The sequence below is a fragment of the Mus musculus genome, chromosome 7, assembly GCF_000001635.26.
Source record: "Mus musculus strain C57BL/6J chromosome 7, GRCm38.p6 C57BL/6J".
In the NCBI taxonomy this organism is placed as follows: Eukaryota; Metazoa; Chordata; class Mammalia; order Rodentia; family Muridae; genus Mus; species Mus musculus.
This window is the reverse complement of record NC_000073.6, coordinates 111,498,481-111,517,329: the sequence shown is the minus strand read 5'-3', so window position 1 is coordinate 111,517,329 and position 18,849 is coordinate 111,498,481. Positions and strand designations below refer to the sequence as shown.

The window sequence follows — 18,849 nt, the reverse complement described above, 5'->3', positions numbered from 1 at the left end:
TCTCCCTATGTGTTTATCCTCCCTCTACTCTTGCTTAAATGTTCCCCAGAGATGTCCCCTTCATCAGCCTCCATTATACTGCCCCTCTCACTAACAGCCTCTGCTCTTGGATGTCTATCTACACACATGCTGATGGCTTCCTAATTAATATCTCAAGTCCTGCTTGTGGACTGGCATCTCCAACAGCCAGCTGGATGCCTCCTGCTGCTGGCCTCCCTGGCACTCAGGCTGAGTCTGACCACAGTTAAAGATGTCGTTTTGCCACCCAAGCCAGCTCCTGTTCTTAATTGCTTGTCTCAGTTCCTCATGCTACCATCTGCCAGATATCTGGCTGAACAGTTCACAGTTCTTTCTTCCTCCTCTCTTGTTATCCCATTCTGTCCATCACAGAGCCTTCCTGTCCAGTCTACATCTAGTTGCAGTGAACTCAAGCCCTGCCCATGAAGACTTCAACCTATTGCTCTGCTTTAAGCCTTCACCCCTTCAAATCTACCCTTGCTAAATGATTTATCCATTGCCCTTCTTCAGAATCTGTGAAGGACTCTTTTTGGCGTACAAAGGTGAGGCCAGGTGCATCGTTTGGCACGGGCTCTCCTCTTTGAGGACCTCCACCTGCACCCCCACAGTTTTTGTTGGAGGAGGCAGGTCTTGCTGCTTCTCGGCCCTGTGCTTGCTCATTTGGTCTCTCTACCTGAAACTACCCTCCATCCACCTCATGTTCAACAAATGCTAACAAATCCTCACCCTTACAGACTTAAGTCTTGTGAATTTTCATACAGGAAGCCAACCCCAGCATGAAAGATGTTTCTCCCCCCAATATGCCTTTCTCATCATATGATCGGCCTGTCAGACAATAATCTGAAACCTCTGTCTTATTAGGCCAGTGACTCTCAAATCTGGCTGAACATTAAAATCACTTGGCCCTAGCCTTTGAGATTAGTTGAACTGGTTTCGGAAAGCAAATGTTGAGGAATCCCATGCCTACCTAAAGCTGGAGCTGCTGGGATAAACTGTGGGCTTCCTGAAGACATTTTGATAGGCGTGTTTGTGTTGAAGTGTGTAGCACAAGGCAGAGTGGGTGGTAAGACTCACTGGGACCTTGCTGATGTTTATTAATGGGTGGGACAGTCTGGCTATGTGTGTGGTCTCTTCTCCCTAACTCCCAGCCAGTGGCTACTAGAGCAGAGCTGCCATTCATCTACATCAGTGTCCCATGGAAAACTTAGAAAATACTCCTCTGAGTCTCATCCTAGAGATTCAGGTCTGTAGATATGGCAGAACCTATGTCAGGCTCACAAGATGATGGCTTAAGGAACCAGGATTTGCTTCATCTTTTAGACTCATCTCAAGCATGTCAGACTTCAAAAAACTTTCTTTGACAGCTCACCTGGCCCCTGCCCAACCCTCCTGGTACACAACACTCCAAGCTGGACTTTGTAGGCTCTTGTGTCTGTTCTCCCTCACTCTCCACTTCCTTCCCTGCCTCACATGTCTGATTGCTTCTCTGCCTCTCCCAGATCCCCATTTCAGGCATAGAGCGTGAGGTGTTCCTACTTGTCTATGTAGTTACTGACACATAGTGAATAGGAACTCTGTTAGCTGACAAAGGAAGAAAAGTTTAGCTGCCACCTGCTCTCCATGTCATCCTGGGAGCAAGCCAACCATGATCCTCATCCCAGTACTGGCTCAAGCACAGGCGCATCTCTGCCCACTTACTCCACCTCTCTAGCAGCCACTGCAAATTCAGAACAGAAGCCTTCAGCTCTGCTCAGGTGGTACTCAGAGAATCCTTAGTATCAAGGCTCTGGTCATTACTGGCTTGGCACCCAAAAACTCTAAAGATGTTAATTCTTGTCCTTGGTGCTATTGGTCATACAGGTGACTTCTTTGTTTACTCTTACCTGCTACTCATACTGAGCCCTCCCCTGGGCCATGCACGGAACAGAGCTGACCTCTTCACCCTCACCCTCACCACCATATTCAGTCCCAAATTGTGAGAGGCCAGAGCAGCCACCAGCACTTGCATCCAGCTACTTTAATTGAAAATCAGTTTGCCAGTCAGTACACAGGAAACCAGCCTGTAGCAAACATCTGTATTTCCTTCTGCAAAGTTTAAGAACCCTCCTAGCGGATCTTCTCCTGCCCAAAGACAGCCTGCGTGCCAGGCATGTCCCCATGTTGCTTTGTTCATACCCTTTCCTTAAGGCTTGGCCACATGGATTTTTGTGACTTTGTGACAGAAATACTGAGCCATTTGCAGGGCAGCCAATTTTCTATTAGTTTCCTAAGGCGGTCCAAATGAATTAGCCACAAAATTGGTTGCCAAAGACAACAGAACTTTTTTTCTCATGGTTCCTGAACACAGAAGTTCTCATTAAAGTCCTAGCAGAGCCACATTTCCTCCAGTAGTGGCTTGAGACAGTCATCTGTCTTTTTTTGTCTTTTTCAACATCTGGGGGCTCCTCGCTTTCCGAGACCATAGACTCATCACTTTGGTCTGCTGGATTTTTATGTGGTCCTCTCCCTTATGTGATTTTATATATTCAAACCTTCCTTTCTGTTCTCTTACAAAGCTACTAATCATTGAATTTGGGGCCCATCCTATTCAGACAGCTTCATGGTGAGATTCCTAAGCTGTAAAAAGTCTTTAAAGACTTCTTAAAATTCTATTCAGAGGCCCTATGCAGCCATGGATTTTGGAGGAGAGATATCAGCCAACTATACTAAATATTACAAAAACAGTAAGGAATGTTCATGGTTTTCTAATAATAAAGGCCCAAGTGCCCATGTCTAAGAAAGACCACTAATAATTTCTCACTGCCATTAAAAGGATTTGATGCAATTGGCAGGAAAAAATGCAGTACAGACAGACTGAGCCTTTGAAACACAAAAGCAAAAGTCAGTTAATAAACAGGATGAGATGTGTGTGTGTGTGTGTGTGTGTGTGTGTGTGTGTGTGTGTGTGTGTAGATACTTGATATACAAAAGTTGAAAATGAGCAGGCTAGCTCTGGAGGCTCCTATGATAAGATGCAGATGAACACTGGAGATATATATGTATATATTTCTTTTTGTGAATGTACATATACATATTATATACTCTCTATCAATCTATGTATCTGTGTACCTACATATCTACCTATGTATCAATCAATCTATCTATCTATCTATCTATCTATCTATCTATCTATCTATCTATCTCATCATATCATATTATAAGCAGAGAAATAATCCTGGGTACAGAAAGAATTGTTTACTGTGAAAACTCACACCTTTAGGAAAATATGGAGACTGTCCTGGAACAGGATCTAATAGTGACCCTTTGTCAAAGCTAATGCTCATATAGTATTATAATTGTATTTAATAGCATTTAATAATTTTATACTACTTAGACTGTATGATAGTCAAGTATTCAATCCCCTTACTTTATTTGATACTAGTCCCCTTCAATATGGACCTCATATTTCAAAGTCTAAACAGAGATACTTTTGGGGTGAATGCTGCATTGCAGAACACATGAGTTAGTTCCCCACAGGGTGCCTCTACCAGAAAGTCTCTGTGAATCCTGGCTGGAGACACTGGGTCACAGTAGTATATAGATAGAGGATTATATGGATATAGAAGTATATAGGTATAGCCAGTACATACAGAATAGGCCTGATGGAAGCTTCATCTCTGCCTCTGCTTCTTTACAGGACTCAGGGATTGACATCGGGGACATCACCGCACGCAAGGCTCTGAGGAAGCAGCTGCAGTGCAAGACCTTCAGGTGGTACCTGGTCAGTGTGTACCCAGAGATGAGGATGTACTCTGACATTATCGCCTATGGAGTGGTAAGGAGCCAGTGGCTTGGGGGTTCATTCAGATGCAGACAGAAAAGAAGACCAGAGAGGGGTGTTAAGAGGGAAGAGAGGGAACAAGCCCACCATCACCTCTGTAGTGCACTATAATAAACTTGGGCCCAGCCCAGGCTGATGGATCTTTGCTGAGGGCTTTACTTTCACAGCCTGTGGCTTTTCAGTCCCTCTGAGAAAGGACTATACCTCTTCTTTACAGTCCTCTGCAATTCATCTGTGACCCCAAGTTTACATAGCCCTTTTAACATGTATAAAGAAGTGTTAGCTTCAGATTGCATACTAACACAGCTGATACTCACTGGTACTCCCAGCTGGGGTGACTGAGGCAGGGAGGGGGGCAGTTTCAAACACCTGAATGCCTTGTCTTTCCACTGGCTGGCACCTCCCATTCATGTTTGAAGCCTCCTGGGAAGAGTTCTGAACCTCCCTTGAATTTACTAAAGGGTTTTATAAGATTTGTTGGTTGATGTGCAGGTTCCTTTAGTAGAGGACAGAGGTTGGAATGGAGAAATATCATTGGTTCAGATCTTGGCCCCAGGCAGGGGAGTATAGCTCTGATAGCAAACTTAATTAGCATGTATGAAGCTCTGAGTTCAAACCCTAGCACCATCAAAACTACAAAGTAGAATCGATCTTGACCTTGTCCCTTCTTATGGACTGTGGGCCTAAGTTTCTTCATCTGTTAAGTGGGTAAGTTAATACTGCCTTCATTGGCTAGAAGGGAGTCTGAGACATGCAAATAGATTTTCTTTCTCAGTTTAAAATACTGCGGCCATGATAAACCAACCCTTCTATCAAGCAACTAACTTCAGTACCCTCTACTCTTAAAATGTTTTGTGCAGTACATAACTGACATCTGAGAGTACCTCCTCTACTGCCTGTTAAAGTCTGAACACATAATTTTTTTCTATGTCAGTTGAGCCCTTGATTCCGCTCTGTGGGGATGCTTATATTATATTCAGGTTATATGAAAAAAATTAGGCAAAAACCTGGCTTGTCTCTGACAGAGCCTGACAGACTACTGGAATCACAGCAGTTCTGTGCTTTGGAGAGCATCCACTCCTGCCTTTTTTTGATATATCAAGATGAAAACTTGAAGGCAGAGCTGAGGCCTCTTTGGTGCCCTGTGATCAGAGCTGAGTTAAGGGCTTCCCCCGCTGGAAACGTCATGGATGGAGCTCTTGCCTGGGAGTGTGGAGAGCCTTTACTGAGAGGCTTAATTCAGAACTAGTACCCAACACTCTAATACCCAGTGGTTCTGAAAGACACAGAAGTGGAACCCTAGACAACCCTCAGTTAAGACTGTCCAGGAGGCCATCTTGTAGGGATAAATTATATCTTCCATGAGAACCCCATGCATGTTTCCACCCTGAAACGGTGACTCTTACCTTTCCACTCCTGAGTCTGGGGGTCAGAGCATCCCCTCAAATGATGCTGCCCAGCTGTTCAATGACACTCTAGATCCCCCCTCATCATAGAAGCACATTGCATTATACAATGTCCATAGCTCTATGCACATCACTAGAACCTTCCAGGGGATATCCTACTCTCTGCTCCATAAAACCGTATGGTGCCACTTGACCACTGTTGACCCAGTCCTAAGAGAATATTGTGTGCCCAAAGAATGTTTTACAACCAAACCTCCATGAGCCAGGACCCGCTCCAGACTCATGTTCTCATCAGTCCATCACTGGAGTTGAGTGAGATCATCCACACTTACCAGGTGAGACAGAGAAAGCAGTACACAAAGAGTGTTTGCATGGAGCCATTGTATTCCTGGGTCCTAGCTAAAGACCCTTCTCATCCTCCAAGTGAAAATGCCTTAAATTCCACATACATGCAGCAGTAGGCTTCTCTTGGGATGCTTGGATGACAAAGACAGAACATTTCGGTTGACCAGATAAGTGTACAAGGCTATGTCTAGATGTCTCTGGGTCCATAGCTCAGACTGTCTGTACTCTGTCACACAAAAGGCCACCCACTCATTATCCCACAGAGATGAGCCTGCTAGCCATCCCCAGAGCTGGCAGAGGTCACTGTCCTTATAATGTTCATCTACCAGGCACTGTGCAAGGTCCTGCTAGACTCTCCCTCCCCCTGTCTCCTCCACATGTTACTGCCTGGCTTCTTTAGGAGCAAAGACATGCTTGCTGATCCAGAAACACCATGAACTCTTAATGAGGGGTATTCAGGATGCAGCCACAAGAGGCAAACCATTTGCTGGGTCTGAATTGTTCTTCTTTGGCAATTAGTTTTATTCTAAAATGCAGAGGCCAGATGTCCTTGCAGGAGCAGTGGTTTTAAAAATCTTTTTATTTTCCATTTCAATTCATGCTCCAACTACATCACTCAGGTCAAATAAACTTTTGGGTCACTCAATTGGGCCAGTGTCAAGAGTATAGCCCAGGCCATTAAGCCGCTAATAGGGCACATTACTGCTTCTTCCAGATGAAGGAACTGTGGTCTGTACTGTGTGGGTTTCCCCTGAGCTCACTGTCTGGGAGATGGGTGAGCTTTGAATGAATCCCAGATCGCATGTCCAGAGTTAGAGATGGAGGGTCAGTTAGAATCAGACGTGTCCAGCTTCTGGACATTTCCTTTGGACTTTCTCACTGTGTAAGCTTGGCACTGTGCACAGCCTCAATGCTTACAGTAATCCTCACAAAGGGGCACATTTAATAGTATCAAGCTCATAGCCACACACATGATGGAAAAAGCTTGGCCTCCAAGGTCAGGCATACTGTGACCCTGTCACTTGTAAAGCCATAATGCCATTCATTTGTTCACTTTCTGCACACGCTCATTCAACACTCATGGCAGCTACATGCTTCATGCCCTGGTCCATATACAACACGGTCTATATACAACAAGGAAGACTAAGACCAAGTATTTGTGAGGAATGAGGAGGTAAGCAAGTAAAGAAGCAATAAAAAAGCAGCGTGCTAAATGCTACAGTAAGATTCATGGGTGAGATTGGGGATGGAGAGATGTTCAGCTGTTAAAAACACTTGCTGCTCCTGAAGAGGACACAAGTGTAGTTCCCAGCACAGAAGTCAGGCATCTCATGAGTGCCTATAGTTCTAGCCCCAGGGGATCTGGCCATTGTGGGCACCAACACCCAGGTGTACCTACTCACACATAGACACAAACACACACAGACATAGACAGACACACACACACACACACACACACACACACACACCACATTAAAATTAAAATAATTTTAAAGAGAAATGAGAGTGTTAGGGGAGCATAGTGCAAGTGGTCTCACCCCCCAGACTGGGGCTGGCAGGGTGGCAGCAACACTAGTCAGGAAAAGAGAACAAAGCAGAGGGTGTTAAAAGTATTCAACTTTCACGACTTGAAGACAGAATCACACACCAGGAAGGTGGGGGGGGGGCGGGGGAGGGGATGCACTTGCCACTACACCACAATCCCAGCCTATGGGCTCTTCTGAGATCTAGATAGGATTCATTTGTAAGGCTCCTGGCACACCCGTGCATTCATCACAGCTAGTTTTCCCGAACGGCTTTCAGGAAGGTTACAGCAGTAATAGAAGAAGCTAACAATTATTGCTGCTGGCTGCCAGGTCCTATGCTGAGCCCTCGCAGATATTATTTCATTTAATCTTCATAACATCCCTGAGAGGCAGGCACTGTTATTATCCTTATTTTCAAGGGAAGAAAAGAGACAGGGCCAGTTACTTTGTCCAAGACCATGCTGCCAGAGTCAGTATTGCACCCCAGCCTGACTCTCCTGCACCTCTGCTCCCATAGACCACCCACTTAATAGGGGAGGGATGACACAGAGCAAGGGAGGAATGGATCAAATGATACCCATCTGTCACCCAGAGGCCATGGCTTGGGACCTGGGGAAAGCCAAGCCTAACAGGATCTGTGAGTCTCTTTGATCTAGCACCCAGCAGGCCGTGAAAGCAGATCACAGATTTAGATCCTATACCCTTCTCTTCACAGACCAGGAGACAAGTCCAAAGAATATTTCCATATTCCCCTCCCACAAAGCTATACCTAACAGTGGACACAGGACACATGACAGAGCATTGCCCACTTGTACACTTCTAGAGCATCAGGATTCCACAAGCCCAGCCTCTCTCCAGTTCTGGCCTCCACCTGAACAGTGAATCAGCCACAGTTCACTGCCTTAGTGTCCCTGGATTCTTCTCTCCAGTCTCCCATTCTAAAAGATGAGGGTGGGGTCGCTTTGGGTTGAAAGAAGGGAAACCCAATTAAACTAGCCCAAGGTGAGCATGGGGGAAAACACTATTAAATTTCTTATGAGCCTGAAAACTGGCCATGTGTGTGAGCTCAGAAGCCATGAAAACGCAAGCAGGGGCAGGTGGCCTCTCTTATTTCTGATTCTATCTGCCCTGTGTCTCCTTTCTGGTCACGTCTGAGTTCCTCAGTTTACACACATCCAGAAAATCCTCCACACGTAGTCTTGTTTACCCATAATTCCAGTGGCCACTACCCACACACCACATCTCAGGAAATCTGGGCTCTTTTAAATCCAGGATAAAAGATCTGTCATATACTCAATTACAGAAAGATATGGGAAGAAAGAGAATAATTCATGTGTTATAGACTGTGGGTTGGTACCTCGTGGTCTACCCTGTTGTGGATAGTGAAAAGGGCCTTGTGACCTGCAGGCCATCCTTTCTGAGGACTCAGCGTGGGCTTAGGTCATGAGGGTCATTGAATATGAGCTCTCAAACTCAGATGTGTTCTGCTGATTCATGAGACTGGGCCCATACACTTGTAAGTGAGAGTGAAAGATCTTTTATCTCTTTTCCCCCCACCAAACTCAACTCTGGAGAGTCCTCAGCAACTAGACTACCCTTGGGAGCTGGCCAAACTCCTGATGGATCTGTAGAAGGCACAGAACACTGGGCTCCAGAGGACATCCCTATATTCAAAACAAACAACAAATGTTATCCACTTTCTCCACTTCTCGAGAGCAAAGGCTGGTGGGGGCTTGTTCCCTCATTCCCCTCCTGGAGCAGTGAGAGCATGGAGACCCTAGTGTTTGCCACTGTGTACTTCTTCTATTTACTAGGATGATCCTAGCTTTGGAAAGGCAGCTTCCTGTCTAATGAGTGTCATGAGTTCTCATGGTGTGTGAGCCTGTCACCAGCCATACCTTTAGACAAATAAATAGCAGGGCCTGCTGATACCATAGTGTTTAGTGGCCTTGGATTGATGAAGAAGGTGAGTCTCTCTGAGGGCTATACCTGCCTCTCCTAAATTAATATGTGTGCTTTCTCTCTTCTTTCCCCTCCGGTTTGGCCATATTCCCTCTGATGTTCAGCTGCAGAATTCCCTGAAGACTGATTTGTGTCTTGATCAGGGCCCAGATACAGAGAATGTCCCCATCGTGTACATATGCCATGGGATGACACCCCAGGTGAGTGTCTTCAGGAGACCCCTGTGTCATGAATCATGTGAGTGTTGGGTATAGAGAGGCACAGCTGGGTTCTGTTATGGTGTCCCTGGGCTCAGAAGTTTCTGGCATTCATCATGAAGTGTTTCTATGAGTTGAAGAGCCAAGTTATACCTTTCTTGCCTGGACAGAAGCTGGGAAGTATGTTTTAGAGGCCAGCATCCTATGGGATGAGGATGGAGAAGGAGGAGATTCATTTTACAGAGAAACCTCTGCCTTCTTTCGAAAAGCTGTGGTGAGCTGTATAGCTCTGATATACAGAAGAAGCTGGATAGCATCCTGCCAGCAGGAGAGTTCTTCTTTAGCAGAATGGACCTCAATGGTTCCCCTAAGCTTCTTAATACACCTGAATTCCATAGAGTGCCATGTCACAGTCTACAGGCCACGAGTCTCCTTTCTAGTTCTAATACATGTTTCTGATGGAGAACAAAGAACAGCCACCAGAAAGCAAGCTGTCCTTTAAAGGTCTCCATTCATGATCTAGGCTTTAGCTATGCAAAGCTATGTTGAAACTCGGGCAATGGAGCTGGTCTACATAATAAAATACAATAGACAGCTACTGGTCATTGTTGCCCTGGCATGAAGAGTGTCCAGATGAACAAAGTTGCCAGAGTTTAACTCCAGAAGAGAACAGTGATTGAAAAGGGTGCTTTCATATCAGTTTGTAGAAGCAGGCTTTTGTGTTTAAGTTGTTACCTGCCTAAAGCATATAAGTGAGGACTGTCACATGACCCTGTGTATAAATGATGAAAATTTCCAGTGATTGTTCACTATGGTCCTAATACCTTATCTTTTTGCTGGGCCGGCCATGTTGCTGTGACATCACTAAGTGGTTAGTCTTTGAGCAGCCAATCACACTGTCTCCTCATCACTTAGCATAGCAACTCATTCATTATTATAGAAAAGAGCAACATTTTTGATATGTTAATGTCTTGGATACTTTACATATTGCTAAGACAACATAAGCAATTTAAGGAGGAGAAGAATTGTTTTGGCTTCAAGTCCCAGGACACAGTTCATCATGGCAGGGAAGGCATGGTGGCAGGAACAGGAGGTTGACAGCTCACATCGTGTCAGGAAGCAAAAGCAAACATGAAGTATGCCAGGCTATAAAACCTCAAAGCCTATCCCAAGTACTTTCTTCCTCCAGTATATCTTCACCCCCTAAAGTTTCCAGAACCTTCCCACATAGCACCACTAGCTGAGGGTCAAGGGTTCAAACCCTAAGCCTGTGAAGGTCACTTCACATTCAGATTGTACCATCGTCTTTAGGCTAACAAATGTCCTATCAAGGCATAGTATATGCACAGAAGATAGATAAATTGTATGTGTACAGATCATTGCATTTCCATGAAGTAAGCATGATCATATTAACCAGAACCTGGAGCAGAAAATACCTCCTTGTGTTGGCCTCCATATCTGTTGAGTTATAGTCATGAATCTTGTAAGCTGCTCATTTGTTTTTCTGTATCCTATTCTGAGTTATGAATCTTCTATGAAATACTATGGTGATTTGAAGAAGAGTGGGCCCCACAGGCTCATGTATTTGAATGCTTAGTCACCAGGGGATGGCGCTGTTTGAAAGGATTAAAAGGATTAGCAGGTATGGCCTTGTTGGAGAAAACGTATTACTGAGAGTGACCTTTGAGGTTTCAGAAGCCTATGCCAAGCCAGAGTCGAGATCAGGGTCTAGCTCTCAGCTGCTGTTCCAGCAGCTCCCTGCATGCTGCTATGTGTTCCTTCCATCATGATAATGGACTACACTCTGAAACTATAAGCACACCTCCAGTTAAATGCTTTCTCTTTTAATAGTTGTCTTGGTCATAGTGCCTCTTCAGAGCAACAGAATGGTGACTAAAACAAGTACTGTAAGTCCCGCTGCATCGATCATACTTGCTCACATCTTTTGACTTGTATGTATACTGATTTCTTTTAGACATACACTTAGGAATAGAATTGTTGGATCATAGGGTTGGCATATGTTTCTGTTAATGAACATTACCTGTAATAATCTGCCCATGTGACCCAAACAAACTACCACAGACTGGGCAGTTTAAGCAACAGAAATGTATTTCTTACAGCTCTGAAGGCTCGGATGTCCAAGGTCTAGATGGTAACAAATTTAGGCATTTGGTAGTGGCTCATTTCCTAGCTCTCAGGTGGCCTCTCTCCTGCACTCACAGGGTAAGGAGGAAAGGAACCTCAGAAAAAGATGCTGGTGTCTGGTATCACAAGAACACTAATCATAGGATAGGGAATCTACCCTTATGACCTCATTTAATGTGATGAATTGGAGAAGGCTAAGCCCATCCCTGATGAAAAATCACAAGAAGACTCTGTCTGAAAGAAATGCTAGGATATTGATCATGGTGTAGAGGCCAGGAGTGTGATTTGTCATCTCAGCAGAAGCCAAGGATGGAGATGGAATGGAACTGGGAGAGACACAGAGAAGTGAGAGGGAAGGAAGGGTGGCTATCAGACCTTGCACTCTGAGGTACTGGAACACCGAGAGATTTGACCATCAATTGTGCTGTTCTTCAGGGAAAGGGCATGGTGATGCCAGATGCTAGAGGGAACACCATGATCATCACAGGCACCACTGCTACCTCAGGTGCAGAGAGCAAGGTGGATACCATCCCCAGTCAAAGACCACTAGTACTGACTCCTGAAGCATCAGCAAGTTGCTATGGCAATGAAAATACAGAAGATTGAGAAAAAGTCAATGCAGTGAACATCAGGCAGACTGGGCCCTACTCTTGGTCTTCCAGTTTATCTTTAACTTTTTCTGCTCCCTTATGGAGGGTATGACTTTATGCTAACATGTATGAAATATAATTAAACAGTTCAGTGGATTCCTACCTCTGTGTGTAACACAGTCGCCATCCTAGTCAACCTGTCATCCCTGAGGGCTTCCCATTTGCCCTCTCAGTCAGCATTGCTACTCATGAGTGGTGACAGTTCTGATCTCTCCCCAATTGACTAGCTACATCTGTATCTGTCTGCCCATCTGTATATGATGAAACTAGACCAGATCATCTCTAGACCCAGCTCTATCAGCTAGGACAATCTGCTCCTCTCTAGTTCATTTGTTCTGAGAGGCACTTGGCTGGGAGCTGGAAGGCTATACTGCACTTGCCAGGGATTGTGGGAGATGCCTTCATAGATCAACCCCTTTATGTGCTTGTGTACCTGAGTTCTGCAGAAAGTACCAGGCCTGATGTCATCTCCTGCCAGGAACATGCTTTCAGGGTCCAGAAAGCTTTGAATCTGGCTTGGGTCACAAGTTACCAGAAGAGGAAGATACATGGATTCTGTTGAGGCAGGACCTAGTTGGTGACAGAACTGAGAGAGCCAGAGAATCAGCTTATCTTGGAAGTGAGCTGTGGGTCCCTGGCCAGAGTTTGTGTATTCACCCATCATGAACACAGGAACACAAGGACATAAAGTGAGTGATTGCTGACGTGTCAAGAATTCTGGCTTCCAGGATTTCCCCAAAGCATCCCTCAGTCTTCAAAAGTATCATGGAGAGGCTTAAGAAAGGAGGCCCCTTCTAGGAAAGTATGGATTGACTCAGGTCCCAAGGGTTAACTGTATCCCACAGACATTGTCTAACCACCTTTTTGATGATTTTGTACCTCCTCCTGGCAGTTCTCAGCAAGATCTTTCACAGAACAGGAAGAACCCAGAGATGGTCACACATGTAAAGATGTGTTGCCACATGTCTTTATGTGAGCTACATACTGCAGTACCCCAGAGAATAGCAATGGCCCTCACGTTGCTGTCTGCTAAATGTAGATAAGTCCAAGGTAACAGTCTTTCTGATCTCTGTTGTGAAGCTTCACACATCCTTCCAAGAGAACCACAACCAATAGGCAGCCTGAAAATGCTGACAGGAAACATATGATGTAATAAATGGAGGTTAAGGACCAGAATAGAGAGATTGCTCAACAAGCAAAGGTACTGACCACAAAGGCAGATGATGTGAGTTCAATCCTTGAGACCCACCATAGTAGAAAGAGAGAATTCATTCTGGAAAGTTGTCTTCTGGTCTTCACTTTCACACTAAGGCACACACACATAAATAAATGTAATAATTTTTTAAAGCACTTGAGAGCTGGAGAGATGGCTCAGCAGTTAAAAGCTTTTACAGAGGACCCAGTTCATTTCCTAGCATCCATATCAGATGGCTCACCATTGCCTATAACTACAGCTCCAGGTGATTGATCCCTTCTGGCCTCAATATGTGTTCCCATGTACAAAGAGACACACAATTATAAGATAAAAATAATTGGGAGGAGGGATAGGAGAGATGGCTTAGTGGTTAACAGTAAAATGAAAATAAGTCTTTGGAGAGAGGAGTGATAGCTCCATAGTTAACAGTACTTGTTGCCCTTCCAGAGGACCCGGGGTACTCCCCAGAACCTATTTTGGGTAGCACACAACAACCTATAAGTTTCAAGAAGTCCAGTTTCCTCTTCAGGCCTTCACAGATACCTACATGCACATAAACACAAGGTAAAAATTAATCCTTCTTTAACATTATTACTGGGTTCAAGCCATACTACTCACTAACCAGGCGCCTTGGATAGATGTTGCGCCTCAGTTTTATTACCCATAAAACAGTGATTATAGCATCGCTTACCTTGTAAGTTTACTACAAAGATTACAGAATGAGTGTTCATGAAGCATTTAGACAATGCAAGCTTTCCCATGATTGTTACCTATTCTATGTAAGCAGCTATTATTATGAGGCTTGAGGTAAGATAGTGGTGGTTAGCCTTAAGAGAGAGTTGAAGCTTCCTTCTAAAATACAAGAATATACATGTTTGTCTCAGAGACAGTCTTAGGATGTAGCTCCAGCTGGCCTCAAACTCAATATCCTCTTTTCTCCACCAGTGCTAGGATTATGGCCCTGTACTTTCACAGGCTGTGCACCTTGATCCATTGCCAGGTGTGTGTTTCTTTTTAGGTCACCTTGAGTCATCTTAAGTGTTCCTGATCCTGGGGGACAACAGACAGGGCCTTCATGATGTTGGCCTTAAATCTTCACCTGCTCACCATACAAGGGGAAAGCTTTTTCCTCTCTCTCTCAATGTTATCTAAGTGGCTTCATTTGAGTTCCATGACTTGGTTTCAGCCAGCCACAGCCACACATTGTAGAGGAAGAGGGATACAGAGTCAGCCCCGCTGGGTGGACCCATTCTTGCTAACCCAATAAGATGATTAAATGAATTCTAAGTGCATCTGAAAATGTATCTGTAGGCATTTTCTAAGAAGCAGTGTCAGAATAGGATGGACGGGTCTGACACAAAGTGGTTAATACCATACAGGGAAATGCAATTATAGCCTTTATGTGACCTTTTCTACCAAGGCATAAAACCAGGCATTGGTGTGTAACTCTGTAGTGTTGAGAGTTAATCAAAAGGTAAAGAGTGCAGACAAAGGCAGATACAATACTATTAGAAAATTGCATGCTATTAGCAGGCCTGTTAAATAATGTCCCAGTAAGATATCAAAAGGACATCTATGTTATTTCTAGGTCTTAGGTAATTGTCTTTTTAAAAATTACATGTATTTACTAGCATACCCCAGGTGTGTGTGTGTGTGTGTGTGTGTGTGTGTGTTTCTAGAAGTCGCATATGTCCTTCCACTATGTGGGTCCTAGGAATCTGACTCAGGATGCCAGGCTTGGTGGCAAAGCACTTTTACTCAAAGCCCTTTTACTACTGAGCCCTACATACCCATTCTAAAGTTTGCTGAAGGTCAGATGACCTTCAGACCATCTGTGATTTGCTGACCCTTGTAAGCTGACAACCTGACAGTGTGGTCTTCCCTTCAGTTCTCACAGCTTCCCTTGCCCAGTGCCACAAACCAAAAAGCATATGAGAGAGAATGTGTTAACCCCCAGTTTTGGAGAAGTCCAAGGACAACGTGCAATGAGGATCTATTCCTTCAGAAAGGTGAAAGGGAAGGGAAGTGTCCCAGGCCTCTCCCCTGGGAGCTTCTTAGGCTGCTTTCAATATAGCTGTGATTCTTAATGCCAACTTCACCTCACACAGACCCTCATAGATTTGGGGTAGGAGCCTGCTCTATCCCAGTGTGACTTCACGCAAAGATTAACTAATGATATCTCCAATGACCCTGATTCTAAATATGGCCCCATTTCTGGGAAAGGGAAGTTAGAACTTGACATGTGAATTTTAGGGGTGCACAACTCCATCCATCAACCTCCCTTCCCCTCATAAAGATAGGCATGTAACTGGGGGTCTTTCACTTCCTTGACTAGCACCTGACACAACTTCCTTTTCTAGCTCATTGGCTGGGCTGAGTCACATGGTTCCGTCTCACTGCAGATATGGGAAACTATAGGTTTCTGGGTACCTAGAAGGACTTATCTCCATCACAACAATTTAGATAATTTCTGTTTTACGTCTGAGAAATAAGACAAAGAGTATCTTTCTTTGGTATGAGCTGACTTGCTCAATGGCATCACTGGTTACCAGCAAGCAAGGGTGAGGAAGGAGGCCAGTACTTTGACCTTTGACCTCCTCTTTTCTTCACTTTCATGTGCAGTTTTTCTTATTTTTAATTCACTCACTCTTCAAACATTAAAAAGGCCGGTTGTGATGGTGCATGCCAGTAGGATTTGCTGAAGGGGGCACGAGTTTGAGGCCAGCCTGGACTACACAAACATTAGACAAGTTGTCATGAAGTCATTATGTTTCCAAGAGTTTTATTTTCCCTTGAAGGAGAAACACATTTGGCATAGTGATAGGAATGTTTGCAGAGTGACTTATAGTGGATGCCAGGAGCCTCCAGAGAAACTAGAGACCAAGAAATAGCTGTGCTTGGGGAACCTGGTCTCACAACTGGGCTAGACCCTTAGAAAGAAACATTACTCTGATGGAGTTGTGACACTCCCAGGTCTCCAGGAAGGCCCAGAGCAGGAGAAATCATAATATAGCTAATCAAATTAGTGAGGTGAAGCTGCTGGGAAGGATGCTAATTGGTTAATGAGTAAATGTAACCATTTTATTTAAATCAGCAGCAAATTTTAAGCAATCCTCAAAATAACTGAGAATATTAGCCCTAATTAGTGTAACAGCCTGGAAAATTTCTTCTAATGGGAAAAATACAATAATGGGGTCTCTCCACAGACTCCATCCAATTAATCACTCATTCACTCACTCACTCATTCATTCACATACCCATTCACTGAACATGCACTGAGCTTGGTGCCAGGAACTAGAAAGAGAAAGGCCATTTGCCCGAGGGCACAGTCTGGAAGAGGAAGACAGGCACAGATAATTAGCTTCCATGATGAAACCCCAAACGCATCATTACTTCAGAGAGAGTATGTGGGGTCAGAAAGAACAAAGAAGACTATGAGGATTTTTTTCATCTGTTCTTCCAGAGTTCTTTAGACCACAGAGAGTGCGTCAAGATAAAGTGTGTCTCCTCTGGGAAGGTACGTTCTTGGTGGTAGAAGAAAGGTAGAAGGGATTTTAATTCCTCCGAAAGTCTGTGAAGTTCTGAGGTTTCCATGTCGGTGCTTCAGGACAAGCTTTGTCTCAGGGTATAAAGAATGGAGTTGAGCTGAGAGAATTCTGTTCTAACCTGAAGAAGAATTTCATGTCAGGTCAGGGAGTGTGCTGAACAAGAGTTAAGCCAGGCCCAGAGAGGAAATGGACTTTGTCACATTGCTCTTTTGTCCTTAGATCTTTAGTTTTAATTTTGATTGATTGATTGATTGGTTGGTTGGTTGGTTGGTTGGTTGGTTGATTGATGTGCATTGTGGATTGAACCCGAGGCCTTACATGGATCAGGCAAATGCCCTGTCAGTGAGCTACATCCACTCAAGCCCTCTTTTTTTATTTTTAGGAATTGTTACTTTGATAATCAATGAGTTGGTTAGTAGATAGATGGACAGAAAATGTAAAATACTGCTTATTTCATTGTCTATGGAGAACTAGCTAGAAATTTTCATTTGCCAATGAGTCACAATGACACTGTCACCCCTTTCCTATTTTGACAATGTTTCCTGAATGATAGATAGATAGATAGATACATACATACATACATACATACATACATAGATACATGGATAGATACATAGATAGATACATAAATAGATACATAAATAGATACATAGATAGATACATAGATAGATACATAGATAGATAAATGGAAAACATTTCTTATCTCATCATCTACTGACAACTTTCTAGAAGCTTCCATTTGCCAATGGGTCACTATGATATGCTCACCCCTCCCCTACTTAGCCACGTTCCCAGTGGCTTTGGGGGCATTAAAAGCACCTCATAGATTGTGCTTGCATCTCCAAACTTTTCATGTAACATCCCAGAGACACTTGGAAAAGTTTTGTTTTATGTGCCAAGAATTTAAATGGCTTTGCACTTGTCAGTGACTTTTGGCAGATGTCTCTACTTCTCCATGACTTTTATCTATAAATAAACAGAATGTTAGGCAAAGAGTGGCTATGCAGTTTGTAGATTTTCCCTGTGTCTCTTTCCTGTCATAAGAGTGTGCCCTCCCTGACACCTGTTCAGTGGGCACCAGCTGATGCCTGGCAGTTCAGGGTCATACAGGACTATGCTTTGGGGAAGCTTCAAATGGCTTGCTAGATTTGATTGGTATTGTGGCTTGAATGTGAAATGTCACCCATAGGCTCACGTGTTTGAACACTTGTTTCTCAGCTGGTAGCACTATTTTGGAAAGTTGTGGAATATTTAGGAGTTAGAGCTTCACTGGAGGGAGTGAACCTTTAGGTTTTATAGCCCAGCTTCACTTCCTTTACACTCTCATCTTCCTGACTGTGTGTACAATGTGACCAACCACTTCATAGTCCAGTCATCATGCCTTCCCTGTCATGATAAACTATATCCCTTAGACTGTGAGCCAAAAATAACCCTTCCCCCTCCCCACTTCCCCATCATAGCAAGAGGAAAAATGATGATTCCAGCTGAACACACTGATCTCTGCTAGATTCGGTAACTTACCTAAAGAGAATTGTCTACACCTCACAACAGTCGCAAGGGCCACCATTCAGACAAAATTTTGAGAAAGTAAAGCTGTCACACAGGCTGACCCCAAAGTGGCCCTAGGATGGGCCATTCTCCCACACCCTCTGGTAATCATTCTTCAGTGTCTTCCCAAAGAACCGTGTTCTTGGTGAGGAATAGTTGTTTGAGGGTTGGTCCCAGCTCCACAGGACCCTGGAAAGTGGCTGATACACAGAAGAGTAGGTCTCAGGATCACAAGTCTGCCCACACCATGGGATGCCTGGAGCAAATGAGTTGATGTTGCCAAAACCCCTATTATGTTCTCATTGGTGAATACAGGATTGTGATGTTCACATCCCTTTCCAAAGCTACTTGGACAGGGATCACCTCCCATACCTTTGCAGCCCTTGAAAGTGTCCATGGAGACCAGGTGCCTCACCTTTCTTGCGTAGGACCTAGAGTCCAGCAGCACACACTCTTGCTCTCTGTTCTTCAGGGAGGCAGAACATATGA

General features: G+C 44.2%; 1 protein-coding gene across 3 annotated transcripts in view; it reads left to right on the top strand.

The window, feature by feature from the left end:
* Galnt18 (polypeptide N-acetylgalactosaminyltransferase 18) overlaps positions 1-18,849 on the top strand; it is a 308,412-nt gene that overhangs the window by 262,738 nt on the left and 26,825 nt on the right. For all 3 annotated transcript variants that reach the window (XR_003946460.1, NM_001360903.1, NM_173739.4), the window contains 2 exons: positions 3,695-3,832; positions 9,182-9,277. Coding sequence is in view for 2 of the 3 variants with exons in the window: in NM_001360903.1 (NP_001347832.1) it covers positions 3,695-3,832; positions 9,182-9,277 (234 nt within the window). In the remaining variant the exon portion in view is untranslated. The remainder of the gene's footprint in view (positions 1-3,694; positions 3,833-9,181; positions 9,278-18,849) is intronic.